Source organism: Nelusetta ayraudi, unplaced genomic scaffold (assembly GCF_046127955.1).
Source record: "Nelusetta ayraudi isolate G7.1 ecotype Tasmania unplaced genomic scaffold, CSIRO-AGI_Nayr_v1 ptg000026l, whole genome shotgun sequence".
In the NCBI taxonomy this organism is placed as follows: domain Eukaryota; kingdom Metazoa; phylum Chordata; class Actinopteri; order Tetraodontiformes; family Monacanthidae; genus Nelusetta; species Nelusetta ayraudi.
In genome coordinates this window covers 5677711-5698529 of record NW_027466076.1, presented here as the reverse complement: position 1 = coordinate 5698529, position 20819 = coordinate 5677711, and the positions used below count along the sequence as shown (strand labels likewise).

Here is a 20819-nt window from a genome sequence, read left to right as displayed (position 1 = left end):
GCGTATCTCCTTCACTTCCTCCCTCTTGCTACTTCAGCTCCACTATTCCACTCGGGGAGAAGTTTTAAAGACGATTTTATCTGCTGGCCGCCCCCCGCGCCATCTGATAAAATGCCTTTTTGAAAGGAGAGCCGGAGGCTTCTGCTGCAGTGGAAACGGCGAATCGGCTCCTTTTTTCTGTCAGGAGCCAGGAGCCGTCAGAGCGTCCGGTTTGGAGGAGAGGATGGAGAGATGGAGGTGGAGAGACGGAGGTGGAGAGTGTCTGCGGACGAAGAGCGAGCACGGACGCTCACGCTCGTCCAAAACGCAACCGCAAAACACGCAGAGTGCACGTTGGTGGAAAATCCAGGCACACGCTGGGAGAAAGTCAAGAGGTCCTGCTGTGAAGGAAGGCTGGAGGAGGAGGAGGAGGAGGAGGAGGAAGAGTTTGGCTGAATGAAACCACCACAAGAACAAACACAAAAAACATGTTTTGAGGGAAATAGTGCAGACAAGAAGTCGGACCGGTGGCCTTCATCTGGACCGGGTCAGCGCCACTGGCTGCTCAGTGCTCGCAAAACAAATGAGATTTGCAGAATAATCACAGCAGCGCCACGAGAGCAGCTTTTAATGAGCGGCTCTCACAATCAGGAAACGGAGGAAATGAGATTTTGTAGGTGAGCGCCGGCTACGGCAACACATCTGCAAAAGCAGCCAGAGTGGAAGTAAGACGGTGAGATTGAGCCGCTGCACCGCATGAATTATGGAGCAGGTTGAGCAAACCATAAAGCTCTCCAGGCCGGCGTAGTTCATGATGTTTTATTTTGAAGGAGGAACCCGCAGGGCTTCTCTGAGGAACAAGAGCTCGTTTGCTTCCTGCTGTTTGTGTCCAGATCTTCATCGATGAAATTGACAAAACATGAGGACAGACGCTACACTTTTTGGTTTTTGTTGGTGTTTTTTTTCACATTTAATTATTAACTGCACTGATGACATCACACATGTGAATGCTGCTAATTGACGATGGTTTACGGTGAAGGTGGATTCTGAAGAATATCACCTGATTCTGGGTTACAAAGAGAGAAACGTCTCTACAAATGCTTCTGAATGTGTCTCCAGGATGTGACAATGTTTGAACTTTTGGAATTATTCAATATTGAAACATTGAAATACACATGGAAATGTCCTGGTTCAATATGTTCCACTGTGAACATCGACGACCTATTGCCAAGTCATTGAGCGAAATACGATGTTTGCACATTTTTGAAGCTCTGAACGATGAAGGTATTTCATTGCTGGGACTGCGTCGTCGTCTCCGTGGCGATGACTCAGTCGCCGACCTTTGACGACTCAGTCGCTGACCTCTCCACTCTCTTCACTCTCTTCACAGCCTCCATCACCGACGTGAGGGGGAGGAGGAGCTGCCTCCGACTCAAAGTCTTCGTCAGGCCTCAGAGTGAGTCCCAGCTTCACGTTCCTGCTTCTCCGTCCTCTGCTCCTCTGCTCCTCTCTCACCTCCTCGTGTCTTCTTCTTCTCTGTCCCTCAAGACAACTGCTCCAAGAACTCTGGCAGCTCGCAGGAAGGGGTGGACTTTGACGACAACAGTCACAACTCCTTAGAGCCCAGAGGTTGGTGGGAACCAGCGCCGGGCGCTGTTTGACTCGGCCGTTGCTGCGATACTTTGTGTTCTTCTTTGTGAGCAGAAGCGCAGCAATGATTCAGTTTGTGTGAATGATTCACTTTGTCAGTTATGAGAGGGGAATATTTGTCTATTTGTTTCAGAGGTGAACTGAGTTTAGACGTCAGTGGAATTCTCCAGAGAGCTGCTAGAGCGCCGAGCCCGAGTTTCATCACTTCTAATGAAGCGCTGAGTCGCACTGTTAGCGGCTTCGCTAACCTGATTTAACTCTACATCCTTTCTAAGGCCAATTATTGCACTGTGCTGCTGTTTATATAAAAAAATGAAAAGATTCATTTACTCTTTTTCTGTGCGCCAACTGTTAAGCCACTGCCAGAATGTAATGAGCCATAAACTCACTAAACACAAACTGCATGGCATTAAGATCTGACTCATGTCTCAAGTCCTAAAAAAAAAAAAAAAAAGACAAAATTTCGCAAATTAAGTTGAAATTTTTAAAATTTCAACTGATGACTCGAAATGAAAACTTGAATAAAAATCAATTTCCTGTCATATTTTCTTCTCTTCTCGTGGCCCGAATCCTCTTTCGTATAAAAGGCACTTTGCTTTCCAGAACATAATTTCATAAAGGTTCATATTTCCAAACCAAATCCAAACCAAATTGAAAAAGCAAAAACTTTCCATCGTGTCATTTTCTTCTCAGCCGTGCATGATCGTAAAACGGCCGTTTTGATTGGCTTGAGCTGTGTGTGTGTGTGTGTGTGTGTGTGTGTGTGTGTGTGTGTGTGTGTGTGTGTGTGACGGAGCACTGACCTCTCGGCCTGTCTTTGCAGACGACATCGGTCACGAGTCTCCAGAACCGGCCCGGCGGGACGTCAACTCGGCCGCTCTCCGCCAGACTTCGGCCGTCCTGCTCAGCGGCGCCCTCTTCCTGCTGGCCGCCATCCTGTCTTTATAGCGAGCAGACGGACTGCCAAGCCGCCACGCAGGAACTGGACTGCCCCTCCCCCGCCCCCGATGCCCCTCCCCCTTAAGGAGCACTTTTTTTTAAGAAGAAAAACAAAAAAAGAAAAGAAAAAGTTATGAAAAAATGGCGATAGAGATAAAAAAAAAAAAAGCAACTGTGACAATCTCTCTGGGAGGAGAGAGAAGGAGGGACTTCAGCCGCGAAGCCTTCGCAGTCATGTGACTTGCCAACCACTGATTGGTGCTGATGACGCAGGGCGGCGGTGCTGCCGCCTTGTGGCCGTTGCCGCTGCGCTGGCACTGAGCAGATATCAAACCCTGCTGGGCGTCCAGGACCAGCACTCACACGCTTCACATTCAGTCAGTAGCTCTGTTAGCTCGGAGCGGCAAAGAAGCACAGCGGAGCCCCTCCCATCACCACCCCCACCCTCCACCCCGAGAAAAAAAAGAAAGGTTTACAGACTTTTTAACAGACTTTTTCTTTATGTTCAGGAAAACATAACATAAACCCCCAACTTAGTAATGAGCAGGAGAAGGCGGAGTCAGAAGCCAACAAGGTTGTGGATGAGACCTGAAGCGACGCATCGCAGGGAAGGAAGGAGGGAAGGAAGGAAGGAAGCAGAGATGGGCGTCGCCAGGAGACGAGTTGCCAAACGCTCGGAGTGAAGTCAAGTCTGCGACCTCGGCCGCTTCCTCCGAGACGAAGAAGAAGAAAATCAAAAGAGTCGGGCGCCTGCGCTCGGACTGTCGAGGACTCCAGCTGAGAGCGATGGGGGGTGGGGGGGAAGAAGAAAAAGAAAGAACGAAATGTTGAAGAAGCACTCGAGCTTTAGTGTTGATAGGGCAGTTTCAAGATGGATTAATGTATTTGTTTTGTAATGATTCACGTAACTCAGTTGTAGCAGCCGACACGAGTGTACAGTAAAATATTTGAGCGGAGCGTAGAAGTCCATGTGGTATTTTGCCAGGCAAAAATGTATTTTCCTATTTATTGTGAGGTCCTCGTGCTTTCTTTATCTCTCTCTCTCACTCTCTCTCTCTCTCTCGCACTCTCTCTCTCACGCTCTCTCTTCTGGTTTTAGTCTGCAAGTATATTAGAAAAGGCAATAAAAAAAAAGCACCTCTTGAGTTAGTTCATATCACACACACATACACACACACACACTTTGTTCCACACGGCCGTTGGAATCACCGAGTTCGAGTTCACTGTGTCTGCGTGGTATCCATGGATGCTTTTTGTGACTGTTTGTTCAAACAGAGAAGGAGGGGGGGGGGGGAAAGTCTGATGTGACGTCAGGGTGTAAAGAGAAAAAACAAAAACAAAAAAAACAACAGCATAGGATCTTTGTGTTTCCAATTCTGTCATTAAAAATGTCACAATTGTAGTTTTTTTTAATATTACACTATTGCTTTTGTGAGTCACTGTCATAACACGACTGTTGTACATAGCGGCGAATATCCGACACAGTTCAGGGATGTTGTCGTGCTTGACGTGGCGCTGGGGGGGGGGGTAAAAGAAAAGAAACGGAGGTGAAACTGCAGCAGCAGCCGCAGCAGCAGCAGCAGGCTTTCCTGCATTAAAGACGTTTCAGTGAGGCAGTGACGGAGGCGCTGCAGATTCTTGGAGAGCAAATCAAACACAGTGACGGAGACCAAACGGTTTTTAACTTATTGGGCCTCGTACGAGCGACTGAAGACTGATGAGTTTTATCTGCGATTGGAGTTGCAGTCTTAGCTGACGTTTTGTTTTGTTTTGGTTTGGTTTTTTTTTTTCATGCTACAAAAAAAAAGCTCAGACATGCCAGATAGAAAGGGCTGACGCACACTGGAGGTCAAAGCACTTCTGCCGCCGCCTGGCTTCACGAGTGGCCGGGCTCTGCTGTCAATCACTGCATTCCCTGCCCTTTATATTTCAATCATGTGGTTGAAACCAGGCTGAGTCGCCCACACAAGCGCCACCTAAAATAGCCCAGACAGTTTGAAGTCTGTGGTTCAGCCCATATTCTACATATTCCTGAGGAAATATATATAAAATTTATATATATAAATTTTACAGTCTTACAGAAAAGTGGTATCCTGTACGGCTTCCTGTAAAACTTTCGCTGAAACGCTGCTTCATATTATCATCTTGATGCGGAAGCGAATTTTAATTTGAAAATCCGGAACCACGTTTTTACATTTTGCTCTGAATCGAGACGTAACAAACTGACTGAAAGCCAGAAGGAAAAGAGCTCACAGCCATTAAACGCCTCACCAGGACACAGCAGCCACAATCTCCTGGTGGAGTTCAGCTCCAAGTTGCACTTTGCTGAGTGCAGATTCCTGCGTGGTGAAGTCAAAGCTGGAGAACTCCGGATGAGCTTTGAAGTCCTGCATCACTGAAAACGTTGCCAAGACACGACAAGAAAAATCCTTTTTTTTTTTCTTGGTGGGTACCGTGTATCCAACAATTAGCCTGTTGTAACATACAGCGATAGCGCTCTTCTCCGCACCTCTTTATATAAAAAGTACAATATCACTCACACCGTAATATTCTTAGCGAGGGGAGGGGGGGGAAAGTTTGTTGTTTGATATGAATGGTTTTTGTTTCATTGTACACGTCTTTTGTATGGAACAAAAAAAAAAAAACACACACACAGGGAGAGCAGAGACATTGTGTGCACTGACTTGAGTGCGTGCGCGCAAACACTGACCGCTTGACCAGCAGGCGGTGCTGTCACGGTCACAGTCACGCGTCAACAAAAAGGAAAAAAAAAGAAAGGGGGGGGGGGGGGTTTTGACGGCGAGAAGCGGCAAAAAGTTTGCGTCCGCTGCGTTTTATTTCATTATTTCTGCGACCAAGAGGTCCACGATGTTGCTGCTGGGATGGTTTGATGACGGCAAAAGCCCTGAATTGACCTTTTGACCTTTTACAAACTCACAGGCCGAGAGGTTCAATTGTCACGTTTGATGGAGGCCGACTGGAAGGACTTTAATGACTTCGCTGCGTCTTGGTGTCCTGCAGCCTGCGGCACCGCCAGACCAGTCTCAGTGCAACAGCTAAAAAAAAAAAAAAAAATCAATCGAGGATGCGTGTTTGTTTCTTTTTTTTTGTCCGTGCATCGGGAAGGTTTTGTTCCCGCCCCTCATCGAGTCATGGATGTGCCACAGAAGCTGCACCTTTCTTTTGATATCGTCGTCAGCGTACCTCGTGCCTATATGAAGCGCATCCTCTCCCGAGCTCATCAGTTGCCATGTCTCTCCTGCTCAATGCTTCACCTGAATTTTATACGGAAAAAAAACAAAACAAAACAAGGCTATTTCTTCTTTGTAAATACACGTGTTGGAGCAGCTATGACTAACAAAATGAAAAAAGAAGCAAAAAAAAAGAAAAAAAAAGGATTTAATAAATATTTCTTTGTCGTTGTAACGCTGGCGTCTGATTCATTGATTTATTTGACGGTTATTCTGGGACAGTCGGGGTAATGGAAAACTGGCCGTGTCCAGACAGTTGGTGGGAGAGAGCTGGACATTTGTCTGCTGGTGCACACACACACACATACACACATCCCATCCCAGTTTGGCTGCAGGGTGAACAGCTGCTCCTCTCTAATCTGGAGTTAATTCACAGGCTGAAAAAACAAAAAAATAAAACAAATCTGGTTCAATTAATCTGCAGCTTCGAGGGAGTCGAGAGAAGGAGCTCCGTCTCCACTCCTTCCTGTTCTAAAATGTGACAGGGGGGGGGGGGGGGGGGGGCGGAGCAGCAGATGGATGTGGAGTGTTTCATAGGAGGAAATCATGAGATGTGTAGACGACATGTTGCTGTGATGTCAATGGGAAATGAAGCAAAGCAAAGTTGCAACCAAATCAGCGTCTTTGCAGCCCCACCAGGGTGTTGAGCTCTTAGAACCATCCAGAACCATCTAGAACCATGTAGACCCACCCCTAGACCACCAGGGTGTTGAGCTCTTAGAACCATCTAGAACCATGTAGACCCACCCCTAGACCACCAGGGTGTTTAGCTCTTTATTGAAATGACTCTGGAAACACTGGGGGAAAAAAATGCATGAAATTCAGCTATTGTGTTACTGACCATTAATATCATATCTTCAAGTTTGGGGGGGCCGAATTAAAAAGCATAACGGGCCACATATGGCCCCCTGGCCATAGTTTGCCCACCGCTGGCCTAAACGAAACGCAATGAGTAAATTCCAAAAAGAGTTGGAGACGGTGCGGGCGCTGCGGTCCAAGCTGTCCCACTGATGGAGACGGAGGAGCAGCAGAGGTTTGCTTGCTGTGGTTCCGCTGGGCTATCAGTAGGTTCCTCTCACTGGGTCCCTCAGCGCCGCTGCAATTAAACGCTCTTCATGAGTCAGTGCTGACTCTGAGCTGTGAGCGGTGTAAACAATCCTGTGATGAAGTGTCCGTCGTCTCCTGCAGGATTTGAGCACCTGCTCGTCTTGAAACACCCTGGTATGAAAATAGCAGTGAACCTTCAGGGAGCCCAGCAGCACCGCAGCAGCACCTGCCAGCTTGTCTGTGCTGTGCTGAGCAGAGAAGGTCTCGCTGGTCCTGACGGCCAGAGATAAAAAGGCCTTGTTGATATCAGGGGTGGGATGAGAATGGCCAGACCGGTTGGAAGACCACGGACACAATAGGAAAAATAAACCACAGCCAGGGTGTGCGGAATAGCAACTCTGAACACACAGCTTGAAGGTCTTAAGCAGCAGCTGTCTGAAGGACCAGGCTGCAGGCCACTGTTGTGATTAAAGGACAAAGAGCGGCGCTTGGAGACAAGACAAGTCAACTCTGTGACGGCCTGGCCAATCTGCACAGCACCTGTCCTGACGCCACAGCACAGCCATCTGAGGGGGCGTTGACTCCAGGTCAGGAGATCAGGGGCTTTAATCCCCTGGATCCAGCTGGAGGACGACCCCAGATTGCCTCCTAGCGCTCCCACTCCTGGACAGTTTGGAAGGAGCAAAGCAGAGAACCCCAAACCTTCTGCTGCACGTTTGCCATCAGTGCACAAACAATGAACTGGCAAACACGGGATGGTTTAATTGTTGGTGGCTGGACTGCAGATGGGACATAAAGAGAGTTGCACTGGAACGCACTGGAGTTTCTGGATTAGCAGTAACTTGCCAATGCATTCAGGCTGCATGATGTACTTAAAATAACAATGCAATTATGTTTGTAATGCTTTCGAGTCTGGATCACAAATGCACTTTGATACGGATGTCATGGACCTGATCTGCTGCCTTCACTCCTCAACAATCAGCCTGTGCAGGATGTGAAGTAGCCACTGGCTATAATGTGGTAGCTTTACGTGTAGTTGTTTATTCACATGCCTGCCCTCATTTTAAAAAAAAAATAAAACAATCTGTCCAGTTAAGATTTGTTATCATAATTAACATCAATAGAAAAGCAGCGGTCCAGTTTGTGAGAACAAGACTGTGAAGCTTGTAGTTGGTTTTTGTGGGAATGTCTCAAACTGGACTTCCCACTGATAATCTGTCTTGTGTTATCTGTGTTTGGCGTCTGGGGCAAAAATATCTCTCTGCCGCTTCCTGCTCTCTCGCCTACTCTCAGCTGATTCTGCAGCCACAAAGGTCACAAAAGACGGAGCTACGTCAGGGCATCTGTATAGAACCTTCGCGAAGGCGTAAGAAAACGTGTGACTCGTAACATGGATCTCACGGATGCCACCAGTGTTTGGGACTTGAAGAATGCGTGTGGCTAATCCAGGAACCTGTCGGCAGGAGCAGGATTAGCAGCCGACTGTACGAACCCTGCTGCCAGATGATGAGATCAGCTTAAGGCTGCGGAAGCTGCACCAGTTCATCACAATTTATCTCACCTTGACGTCTTATTGTCCATCTGGCTGGATTGTTTTTTAGCATTTGGTGCTAAATTTGCAGATCTGACCCGTCGAAGTCAGAAATCCCAACGTCCAGTTTGTGCTCGGACGCACCGATGGTGCAGGCAACTGGTTTAATCCGTGGCTGTAAACTGTCTGGCGGATGATCTTGTGCAGATGGATGAGCGCCCACCGACTTAAACTGGCAGCATTACAGGGGACAATCCAATAAACAAATAAGAATGTGAAGGCATTATGGCCTTTGGACTTTCACGAGAGTGTTTGAGCTCATCATCTCTGCGTGATCCTGCATTAGCATTAGCATTAGCATTAGCATTAGCTCTCCCGAGAGAGTTGAGGCTGTAAACAGGAACACATTGTTTTTTTTTTTATTTTCTATTTATTTATGTATTTATTGCTCTTGTCCAAATCAACGGGAGCCTGGAAGGTTCATCCTCAGAAGGAAGTGTTTCCATGAGACTTCAGCGCTATCCCTCCATATGGATGCGTGTGGAAAAACCTCCTCATGAGAGCATCAACACCTTTCAGCCACATTTGAGAGGTTTTTCCAAGTTTAGGTGTTTCCATCACCAGGTTTTATTGCCATATTTAGGTTTAGCAAAGTTCTAGGTGTAATCTAAAGGCAGCTACAGTCTCTCCCTGATCTGCTCTCTCAGCCCCACCGAAGGGAAATAAATGTGCATTGTGGTAAATAAGCCACGTACAATCATGCAGTTTCAACACTCTCGTCAACTGTTTGTCTTCGACCTCTTCCTGTTGTTGCAACGTGACAATGCCCTCGTGCGCACAGCTCCATAGAGACGGCGTTATCTCACTTTGGCGCGGACCTGAAGGCTCCTCCCACCAGCGCAGCCCTCTGGGAAAAACCTAGGCCAAACTTCCAAATCCCCTTCAGCCGGGCTGTGATAACGGCAGATAAAGTCTTGAGGAACACACATCCCATCCAAACCTTTTATTGCTTTCCTTGTTAAACATTTTCTTTTTTTTTTTTTTCTTTTTTTTTTAATGTGGCTCTTTAATTCTCAACTGCAAGACATCTCTGTTCACATAAACCTTAGAAGCCCCACGAGAACACAGTGAGAGCGCGACGGCAACATTTGTGCGTCCACATGACTTTGGCAGATTGTTCTGGGAGTTTGCTGGAAGCGACCATGCATGACTTTTCCTCTTGGAAGAAACTGATGGAGCATTTTACATCTCACCAGTGACCTCTCGCAGAAGACAAAACATTCATGCAGCCAACAGTTTGATTTACTCATAAAAAATAAAAAAAAAATGGGAGGGGTACAAATATCAAATACAGATTCCCGTAAAAAAAATTGTTTCATCCTGGTTTTGTTCAGCCTGTCTCGTCTTTTGATTGGTTCTGCTGGATCTGCTGCGAGGTTCTGTTCAGTTGCTTTCATCAATTTGGTAATTTGACTCGTGCTTCTATTTAACATTCCATCGCTCACTGTCTGTCTCCTTCGTTAAAGTCAGGCCTGCTTTGTTTTACTGTTGTCAAGCGTCGTGTTTGCTGTTTCACTTTGTCAGGTCTTCACTTCATGTTTTATTTTGTACTCTCCCTCACTTCCTACCATTGGGTGATTTTGTCTGATTGCTCTCACCTGTGTTCCCCCACCTTCATGTATATTTAGTCCCAGTCTCCCTGTGTCAGGCTGTTGTCCTGTCTGCTCTCTGCAAGCCTCTCGTCAGTGGGTGAGTTGTGTACCTGGTTTTTGGTTTTGATTGAATTTTGCGCCGTTATTGTGGTAGTTTGTCAACACTTCAAGTCCAGGATTTAGGGTTTGTGACTAAGAAGCTTCTGCATTTGGGCTCTCCCACCTTCCAATTGCAACAATCTTTGAAGCAGTCTCAGCAACAGTGAGGTATTTGATCCATCTCCTTCTTTCTTTAATGGATCAAACCTGCTGGCTCTGCATCAACTGTCCAGTGAGAAACACAAGTGGGGAATCGTTGTTCCCCAGTTTCCCATCGAGCTTTAAAGTTGCAATCTGTTTCTCACACAACTCAGTCCAAGTAATCAATTTTTTGTTTGACAACATTCCAGTGATGAAAAAGAAGGGAAACAAACATTAAGAGGCAACTGCGCTTTCTTAGAAACCCAAATGAAGTGCACATGTGGACCTCGTGAGTGCTGCACCCAAACACTGTCTGTCTCCAGCAATTTAACCCAGGAAAAACCCAGGATGAGTGACATCCTCAGCCATGTAAGCCATTATACCGTATGCAGTTCCCTCCGCCTTCAACTGGAGCAGTTAGAGGTCAGATGTCAAACAGACACTGGCATGTAACTGTGTCCATATGTATACGCTTTAAGATTTTACACACACAGAAAACTCAAGTTGAGGTCTGCTCGTTGCACAAGCAGCAGAATTGCAGTCAGCCAGGCCACTTCTTTGGCCCCATGTCCTCATCCAAGCGCTGAGGTCTTTGGTTATTATCCCTTATTCACAAGAAAAGTATTTTATCCACAGCCTATCAGCTTGTGACACAGCTGCAAGTATTCAACGCTGCGCTGACTTATTAAGGAGCAAACAATCCACGAATCAGCTTGGTTTTTTTTCTCTTTACCAGCCGAGCCAGGAAGTGAGGCCAGTTTGCATTTTTAAAGGTTCGCTTTTAGTCGCGCTGAACCCACAAATGAAATTTTCCCATCGTCAGTGTTGCACATTTCCACGAGCGGCGGGATGTATTTTCTTTGCAGCTGCTTTACCTGACGCTGAGGTCTTCAGGGGACGGGGGGGGGGGGGAAATTCATTTGCAAAGAAAGATTAAACGGACAGCTGCTGAATGTGGCTTTTTTTGGAGTACCATTGGAGAAAAAAAAAATGTAAAAAAAAAAGAGGGCTGAGAAGATCCATGCACTGGCGGCGAGGTCTCCTCGTGGAGATGAAACATGAGACCTCCGGGAAGCTTCAGAGACGACCGTCTTTAGGGTTTGCCGATGAATTCTCCCTCCGTCTTGGTCTTCAGAGCATCTCCTCTGACCTGGATCTCCTGTGATCTCAACAGGAGCCGCCTGCCGCCCCACCACCTCCATACACCCTTATTAATATCGCCCCCTTTCTTTCGCCTCCTTGAAAAACGCTTCCACCCTTTCAGAACTTTCGCTCTTGTCCTCTGCAATTTAAACGAGGGCCTTGAGTCGATGGAAACGGGTGGAAAAATGACTGCTTTCAGGGGCCAGACCATTGCGACACCTCTTCAGAGGCACTGACCTGCGACCGTATGGCAGAAAACCCAGAGAAGAAACCTATTCAGGCGGAGGAGAAGAAAGAGAGAGTCACGTCACGTTGGTGGCGCTGGTGGGCGAGCGAGAGGCAAGGCGGCCGCACCAAGAAAAAAAAAACTTCTCCCCCGTTCCCACAATGGAGACCACACAATGGCGCGCCGGCCAATTCTCTGCGCCGCTGTTAAAAACGAAGCCCCCATTCATTTTTATGTAGGCCATCTGCAAGTCTACTCAACGCTAAAAATAAAGGCCGAGTGGAACGGAACACGTTCACGGCGGCGGACGAGCTGAACGGGCCGTCTGAAGGAGGACGGAGCGGCAGCCAGAGAAAACAGTGAGCTGTCGTGTCGTCGACTCTCTGGGAGCCGCTGCAAATGGCTGGAATGTATTATTCAGACACCGACGGCGGCGGCGGCGGAGGTGAAGCCCCCCCCCCCGCCATAATTCAGCAAGGAGGAAATCGATATTTACAGAATGGCCCTTTTGGTACAGTTGCGGCATCGTGACTGATAGTCGGCCTCGCCGCTAGAATCACCTGGCTGCCATTGATCCCATTATGATGATGCAAGACTACATCTGAAAATAATAGTCGGACAAAGTCTCTGTGTCTGTAGAAATAATAATAACAATAAAAAAAGCTATGAGGACTCTTGTAATGCATTAGGTAACGTGTATTGGTTTCCGGCTCGGTAATCGTTTGTCTCGAGCAGCAAAACAAGTGTTTTTTTTTTTTTTTTTTTGCAAGCCACCACACTGAGGCGGCGCTTCAATCTTTCTTTGCGGCGAGCTGCAACCATCTGCTGGTGCGGCCGTGGCGGCGGAGGCGGTGAAGCGGCGGTGAAGCGGCGGTGAAGCGGCTCAGCGTGGCCTCAGAGCGTCGCCGAGCTGCTGCCCCTCGGCGAGGCCGAGCTGCAACTGTTGCACAACAACAACAACAGTGAACAGCGCAAAAACTCCTGGGACGACACAGAGCCCAGCGGCGGCAACCAGGCAGGTGTTCTCCCAGCCGGCTGGGAAGGCACAAATAGGAAGGCGATGAGGTCCCCGGGGTGGGCTGTCAGACAGGGCAGCTCACACACGTGCGTGCCGCTACGCAGACACACGGAGGAGACGAGCTGACCTGGGCTCAGGTGCACTGGCTGAGCAGTGGTGCGAGCGAAGTGGAACAAAGCAAGTCTGGGTCAGGTGGCTGCGAGACGGCGACGGAAGCCACTGCAGAGTCCATGCTGCCCACTAACAAGGAGAGCATCGCTCGCTTTGAAGGAAAACGAGTCAGCGGATGAGCCCCAAGTCGTGCACTCGTGACTGTTATTCGAACACAGTGGGCTTCGGTCCAGTGTTGCAGACCAGTGTCGATCAACCACTGTGCTGCTCCACACTAGAGCACCGTCAGATAATGTCCAGTGATCATAAATTTCACTTCAATTCTTCTTTATTTTATAATCCAGCTGATAGCCACAACCTAATGAGCAGGACTCACTGGTGCATCACTGACCAGTCAACCTGCTGCTGTGTGTTCAGACTCTTTTCTCCCTAACGGTCGCGTTTGAGCTTCCTCCTCGCTTCCTTTGTTTGGACTGCAGTTCATTTGCTGCCGGCTGTAAAAGCAGAAGACCAAAGGTGCAGTTTAGAATATCCAGCAGCTCCACAGGTTGTGCGCGCTGACGACCTGCACGCTTTTCCACAACGGCAAACACAGGTAGAGTAGAGAATCTGCGGAAATCCATAATGCAGTTTAAACGTTGCCTTTGGACATCGATGTCAGACGTCTGACTGAACCCAAACCAGGCTTCCTGAGTTCGGAAAACTACAAACTACTGAAACACAGCGACTGGCCCAAAGCCACGAGTCCTGGAGGCGACGCCTCAGCGTGTGTGCAGAGCTCCTCTGCAAACTGACAAATTACAAGGTGTTTTTGTGCTCAAGACAAGAGTAAATAATGAAGCCAAAATGACTCTGCCAGTGTAAACAGCAGGGAGTCAACAGAAAGATAAAGACTTGACTTTAGTGTCTAACTTGGCAAAAAAAAAACAAAAAAAACACTAACGGTTCCTTTAGAACCTAAAATGATCATCATGATGCTTCAGCTTTAATCCGGAAAATTCCGCTTTTCTCTCAAAATGAAAAAAAAAAAAAACTCTTTCTTGGTCATTTTTTTATTTTCTTGTGGCCCTAATCCTCTTCCATATATGGAGAATCAGAAGGAGCGAGTTCCTATTATCATTGTCTTGTGAAGCTAGAAGTGAAGATGAAGCAACCTCTTCAACCTCTTCAGCCTCCTCAGGCTGCTTCAGGCTACCAGGCGGCAGTCTTGCTATCAATTAAGGCTGTGGAGGAACTCTTTAGAAAAACCAGAGAAGAATAAACCCCCCCCCACCCCCCTCCCTTCATCCTCCCTCCGTGACTTCAGCTCTCTTTGTCGCTTCTGGCAACAAACTGCTGCACTCACAGCTGCCGTCTTATTAGCTGCACTGCCAGTGGCTCCAGTGGCAGCAGAGGTCACAGTTGAAATAGTTTGAACTCTGTGTGTGTGTGTGTGTGTGTGTGTGTGTGTGTGTGTGTGTGTGTGTGTGTGTGTGTGTGTGTGTGTGTGTGTGTGTGTGTGTGTGTGTGTGTGTGTGTGTGTGCGCGCGCGCGCGCGTCTTCCATCAGAAAACAATGGCGCTGCCAATCGCACATCATCATTGATGGAGCAGCAGCCTGACGTCACGCAGGTTGCCAGTTAATGGACTAAACCCACTGGTGAGCTCTGGACTTCCCCTCAACGCCGCCGCTTGGCAGGTTAAAATTAACATCTAGGATATTGCTTTACCACCACGGGGGATTGTGTGTGTGTGTGTGTGTGTGTGTGTGTGTGTGTGTGTGTGTGTGTGTGTGTGTGTGTGTGTGTGTGTGTGTGTGTGTGTGTGTGTGTTTTTAACTAGGATATGTTTTCCTTTCTTTAAGAAGTAGAATAATTTGTTTTGACAGAAGGGTTGCGATGTCCAAGACGCATTTCAGGTGAGTTGGGGAGAAAGAAAATACACCTGCAGACATGAAGAGCCTGTCGCTTTGAAGAACACCACACACACACACACACGCACACACACGCACGCACACACAGCCCTGCGGTCAGACTTGTTGAACACACACACACACCCTCAGCTGGTGTTTGGTCTCCTACATTCCTTCCTATTGTGAGCCGTGGGCCCCTCCGCCCCTCCCCCCCCACACACACACCCCCTCCTTGTTTCACATTCCTTCCTTTTATATGGCTTTTCTCTGTTAATTAGCCTGCATGTTTTTATTGCCCGCTGCTAATTATCATAGCTTTACAGTGAGGCAATGCACCGCTGTGTGTTTCCCATGCCGCCGCAGCACCAACGCAGCACCCCCCCCCCCCCCCCCCAACCCTCTGGGGGGGACCAAGGGAGTGTTTGTACGGTGCCCCCCCCCCTCCCTGTGGTGGTCTGCACCCTCGCCTTGATGGATGAGTAACTCCGGCCCATTAGTCACGCAGCGCCCATTAAAAGGCGGCGCTCTCTCTCTCTCTCTCTCTCTCTCTGTCTCTCTCTCTCTCTCTCCCTCCCTCTCTCTGTCTGTCTCTGTCTCTCTCTCTCTCTCTCTCCCTCTGTGTGTGTGTGTGTCTCTCTGTCTGTCTGTCTCTGTGTGTGTCTCTCTCTCTCTCTCTCTCTGGGGCCGAGCAGGTTGGGTAAAGATGACAGGTAAGGAGGACTCACAGGAGAATTATATTTCATTTATATTCATATTTGATGTACTTGGTATTTATTTGTGAAAGAGATCTGGATGTGAAACGTCCGTCTGCGGTTGTTGTGCTTTGATTATGGAACGACTTCTCAAACCTCAAATTGACTCAATGCTATTTTTCGAAGGTAAAGTAACGTTGAAAGGGACCCACTGGCAAGACCTAAAAAAAAAATCTAAATTAATTATCAATTAATTATGAATGAATTAATTTTTGTTACTGGTTAGTGGTACAATACTCAACTCAGTCAATGCTGGAGGAAGTAGAATCTTTAGGATGTTGGAACCAGCATCTGTATTTAGTTTATTTTTTTACAAAGGTGAAAAATAAAATACAGATGTTTCCTTCATAGTTGAAGACTAAATGAAAACAGTCATTCATAATGTTGAACATATTCAAATATATATATATATATATATATATATATATATATATATATATATATATATATATATATATATATATATAAATATATATATATATATAAATAAAGATAAGAGCTTAAATGAAGGTTTTGAACTCTAATCCAACAGCAGCTCCTCTCAGTAGCAGGAAGTGCTGTGACTGTGCATGACGAACCTTCTTTCCGCAGTCTTCATCAGAACCCCTTGAAAAATGAATTTCTGCGTTGTCGACTTCATCAGCCGCCTGGGTCACAACCGGAGCACCGTGGCCTGGCAGCCTTCTGCTCTTGCAACGTGATAATTAAACCGCTACTTTTCCAGCCTTGGCAGTTCCCAGCTCCTGACTGAGATCTGAGGAGAAGCCTTTCACGCTGCATCCAACACTTGGATGGCATCCAAGTCGTGTAGCAAGTGGAGTGCTGTGTTTTTGTGTGTGTGTGTGATTTTTTTTTTTTTTTTTTTTTAACAACCGACACCCATCATGCTAATGTGGCTCAGCGCGCTCTGTCAGCGGCAGCTGTCAGTCGGAGGCAAATGTTAAATCGCTCTCTGCCGCGATGCTCTTGGGCAAGTCAGGTGGCTTCTGTGTTTTCCTTCCAAAAGGTGTTGGAGTGAGATGAACTCAACACGGAGCGACGTCTCGTCTCTCTCCTGGCCCTCGTGTCTGTGTATGTCACTCTGCGTCAAACTCTGGCCCGCGGCACCGCTAATACTACAAATCCCAGAATGCTCTTTGGTATTTTGACGGGTCCGTCAGGACGGGACGTTCATTGAAGGATATTACTGTTGTGACTTCATCGGTTTATTGTTGTTATTTTATTGTTAAATGTATTGCTAGCCGGTGGGGAAAAGGTTGCTGTTGAAATTCAAATCAGAAGGCTGCAAATAAAAAAAACACATACATACATAAGATTTTTTTTTTCCATATTGTAAACTTAAGTAAAAGTATATATGTGTTATATATATATATAATTTTTTTTTTATTTATTTATTTTTTTTTTAAATGGTTCAAAATAGTTGGCAAAGCAGCAAAAATGTTAAAGAAAATCGTTAAAGGAAACCTTGCTGAAAAGAAACGTTGCTGTTCCGTTCATTTCGAGGCAAAGTAGCATTGAAGAAACTGACACTGCTCATTTGTTCTGTTTAGTTGTGATTTTCTTTGATATCTACAGTCTTGCTCTGATCTTGGTCCCGACCTCCACGTGTCTTGGCCTGGTCTCCACCTCGATGCTCTCCAGTCTTGAGAAGGTCTTGGTCCTGGTCGGTTGGTGCGGTCTGGACTACAATGCAATGAAAGACTTTACAAAGGTCGGTCTCTGCATGGCTGCGTCCTCTCGCAGCCCTCATGTCAAGTGGAAACGCGAGCAACGACTGAAGCCATCAACCACAACCTCCCTTCTTTCTCTCTCTCTCGCTCTCTTTCTTTCTTGCTTTTCCTTTTCCAGCTCGGCTGGTGGCAACAAAAATGTTCCAGCCGTCAAACGTCCAGCCCATAATCCAAACTCACGCAGGAGAGCGAGAGGGAATATTTGTCTTGGCTTCCGATGCGTCGGCTCGGAAAATTAGCCGTGTGTTTGGAAATAACAGCGGCGCTCAGGTCCTGCAGCGGATTCCAGCCGTATCCCCGCGGGGTCCCGAGCCACGGGGTGAACTCCGAGGGATGTTGGCAACACGTCGGCCGCTGTCAGAGCCGCCAGCCTGGGGTCAAAGGTCAGCGCAGCTCCTTCCTCTGCGACCGAATCGACCTTCCATCCCCTCCACCTGCAGATAGTTTTACCTGCCGGCCGAGGACCGAGGCCTCGGGAAAAGACGGATTTATTTCAGCGTTCCTTTTCCACACTGTTCCTCAGGTGAGATTTATGGAGAGCCGGCGAGGCGGCGAATGGAGGCGGCAAGAAATAGAAACACCACGCAAAGGGAGGAAAAGAAGTGGAGGTGTGTAGGAAGTTAGAAAGAAAAAAAGTTCAACAGGAAAAACAGCAGTGACGGAAAAACAAGGATATTTTTGAAAAGCAAAAAGTTGTTATTTTATTGGTATCTATCTATCTATCTATCTATCTATCTATCTATATACCTATATATCTATCTGGTGCTTATTAATCATGTACATCAAGTGTAACATGGTGAGAGCAACACAAACTATGGGGAATTGGAACATCCTGATCCTGAACATTCCTCATCCGGGCTTTTATTTCAAATTTCTATTTAATTATTATTATTATTATTATTATTATTTTTTTTTTTCAATTGAAAAAAGAATCACAACCGTCTCCAGCAGCCGTCCAGGCCTCCGCATGTGAACGTATGTCTCCACGTGTACAGCTGTGAAGGATCATCCCCGTCCATCCTCCCCAGCTGCTGCACATCAGCCATGCCGGGCAAGCTCACTCCTCACTCGCTCACTCCTTACTACCTCGCTCGCTCGCTCACTCCTCACTCCTCACTCACTCACTCACTCCTCACTAGCTCACTCCTCACTCACTCACTCCTCACTAGGTCACTCCTCACTCACTCGCTCACTCCTCACTCGCTCACTCACTCGCTCACTAGCTCACTCACTCACTCGCTCACTCCTCACTCGCTCACTCACTCGCTCACTAGCTCACTCACTCACTAGCTCACTCACTCACTCCTCACTCGCTCACTCCTCACTAGCTCACTCACTCACTCCTCACTAGCTCACTCCTCACTAGCTCACTTGCTCACTCGCTCACTCGCTCACTCCTCACTAGCTCACTCCTTACTAGCTCACTCACTCACTCCTCACTAGCTCACTAGCTCACTTGCTCACTCCTCACTAGCTCACTCGCTCACTCCTCACTAGCTCACTCCTTACTAGCTCGCTCACTCCTCACTAGCTCGCTCACTTGCTTTCTTTCAGGAGGAAAAGATGGAAGGTTTGCGTGGTTGTTGCGAGACAGAAATCTGTATTCTCATTGGTTGTGGCTCAGCTACGCTGTCGGGTTTTTTTGCGGCCTCGTCTCTTCACAGCGACACGCAACCAGATTCTGATGGGATCTTTCAAAAACGACGACATTTCTCTTCGCTCTTTGAGTGCTTTCATTTAATGAATGCAGCAGCTTCAGAGCTTCGTTGTGCTGCCACGCTGTGTCTGCATGTCAGCCCTCAGATTGCCAGCACAACTTTAGCAGCAGGGAAGCAAAAATCAGTCCAAAAAAAAAAAAAAAATCGACAAATGAAAGTTCACAGACCAACTTCACAGACTGATGATTGCCACAAAGTGCAAAGACCAACAAGTATCATGCAGTGATTTATAGCTCCAAACCATGTGGATAAAAACTACACTTTATGTCTTCTCATTTATTATGCTTGAAAGAAAGTGATGGACACCAAAACTGTCTGCAGGAACCAAATCGTAAAGGATCTTCATGCTGGGCTGGAACATAAATTTTCACAATAAATGTCTTCCTAAAATATGGCGCTCATCTGGGCATCAAAAGGCTCAACGGGATTTCATTGAAAACAGGTAAGAGGATGTATTGGGTTAAACAGTAACAGGGTGGGGCCGGCTCTGGCATCTGATTGGCCGATGAGTGCCCCCACTTTTTTACTTTTGCTCCCTGCATTTGTCCACAAATATCTGGACGACCGTCCCACTGCTAGCATTGGAAACACGCTTGTTACTTTTGTGTTTGGAATATAGAAATTCTCGTCAAAGTAATTCACTTAATATTAATAATCATATCATATAATCATAGTTCTTGTTGCTATATTTGGAGCTATTTGAAAGCTGCTGTTGTGTAGTTCAGTTTAAAAGTGGATGATATTTTAGAGGGAGATTAATTGAGCGAACCTCAGAACCTGCTGCCGCTGCCGCCGCTCTGTCAAAAGCAGAGACATAACGAGATCGTCGCCGCTCCAACTCGGCCCCTGAGGATTTCTTTTTTTTTTTTTTTTTTTTATCTCCCCCCTCCACGTCCAGCAGGGGTCAGTGGCGGGGTCAGGCCTCGCCTGCTGATTTATGTTCTTCTTTATCAAGCATAATGAGCGTCCTCTCCATTAGCCCGGGACTCGCTGCGGAAGGTCCGGCTCGGTGTGGCCGCTGACCCTCGCAGTCGCAGCTGCTGCGTGATGACTGCCGGGGCCGACGCTCGCCGTTTAATGGGCGGATGTGGCGGCCTCGTCGCCGCAGCAGGCGCCGCTCGTTACGGCCACCTCGGGAGGAGGACAGCTTTCACCTCGTCACCAGCGAGGGTTTTTTTTTTTTTTTTTTTTTTTTTCTTTTTTTTATCCGGCCGAGACCTTTTGAGGTTGTTTTTATGCCGCCCAGTAAATCGAGTTTTTCACGACCTGCTCGCTGCTCGTGGCCGTCGCTGACGCTGTTTTAAAAAAAAAGGTGGAGACGTATCGCAGGTGTTCTGTGTCTGTCGCAGTCGTAAAAATGGTCACAGTCAGACACAGTGGACGGAGCTTCACCTCTGCGTTTGTTCTCTGCACAAGTTTCAGTTTCATGACCCGAGTTGAAGTTTGATTCGATAATTAAAGAGTTTCAAACTTAGTGAGAGTCGAATCCAATCTGCCAAACCACAACAAGGACCTGATATCTGGTTATTACATTGTTGTAATGTAAAAAGAGTGCTGAGACTGATGATGGCCACAAAGTGCAAAGACCAACAAGACTAATGCAGTGATTTATAGCTCCAAAGCATGCGGATAAAGAATACGCTTTCATGTCTTCTCATTTGCTATGCTTGAAAGGAAGCAATGGACACCAACACTGTCTGCAGGAACCAAGTCGTAAAGGATCTTCATAAAATTTCACAATAAATGTCTTCCTAAAATATGACGGTCGTCTGGGCATCAAAAGGCTCACAGAAATTTCATTTAGAACAAGTAAGAGGAAGCATTGGGTCAAAAGCAGCAGCAGTGTGGATTCACTGCGACAGACCAAAGGGAAGCGGATGCAAAGTCTCGCTACTAAAACCTAATGACTTGCACCTGACAAACAGGACCACTCAAGATGTGG

The 20819-nt window shown here is 47.1% G+C and overlaps 1 protein-coding gene across 1 annotated transcript in view; it reads left to right on the top strand.

Annotated features, from left to right (window-relative positions):
* Nucleotides 1-3360, top strand: part of efna5a (ephrin-A5a) — a 67506-nt gene extending 64146 nt beyond the window's left edge. Inside the window, exons 3-5 of the mRNA XM_076029344.1 lie at nt 1370-1435; nt 1528-1608; nt 2453-3360. Of these exons, the coding sequence (XP_075885459.1) occupies nt 1370-1435; nt 1528-1608; nt 2453-2577 (272 nt within the window). The 3' untranslated portion in view covers nt 2578-3360. The remainder of the gene's footprint in view (nt 1-1369; nt 1436-1527; nt 1609-2452) is intronic.
* Nucleotides 3361-20819: the final 17459 nt, after the last annotated feature.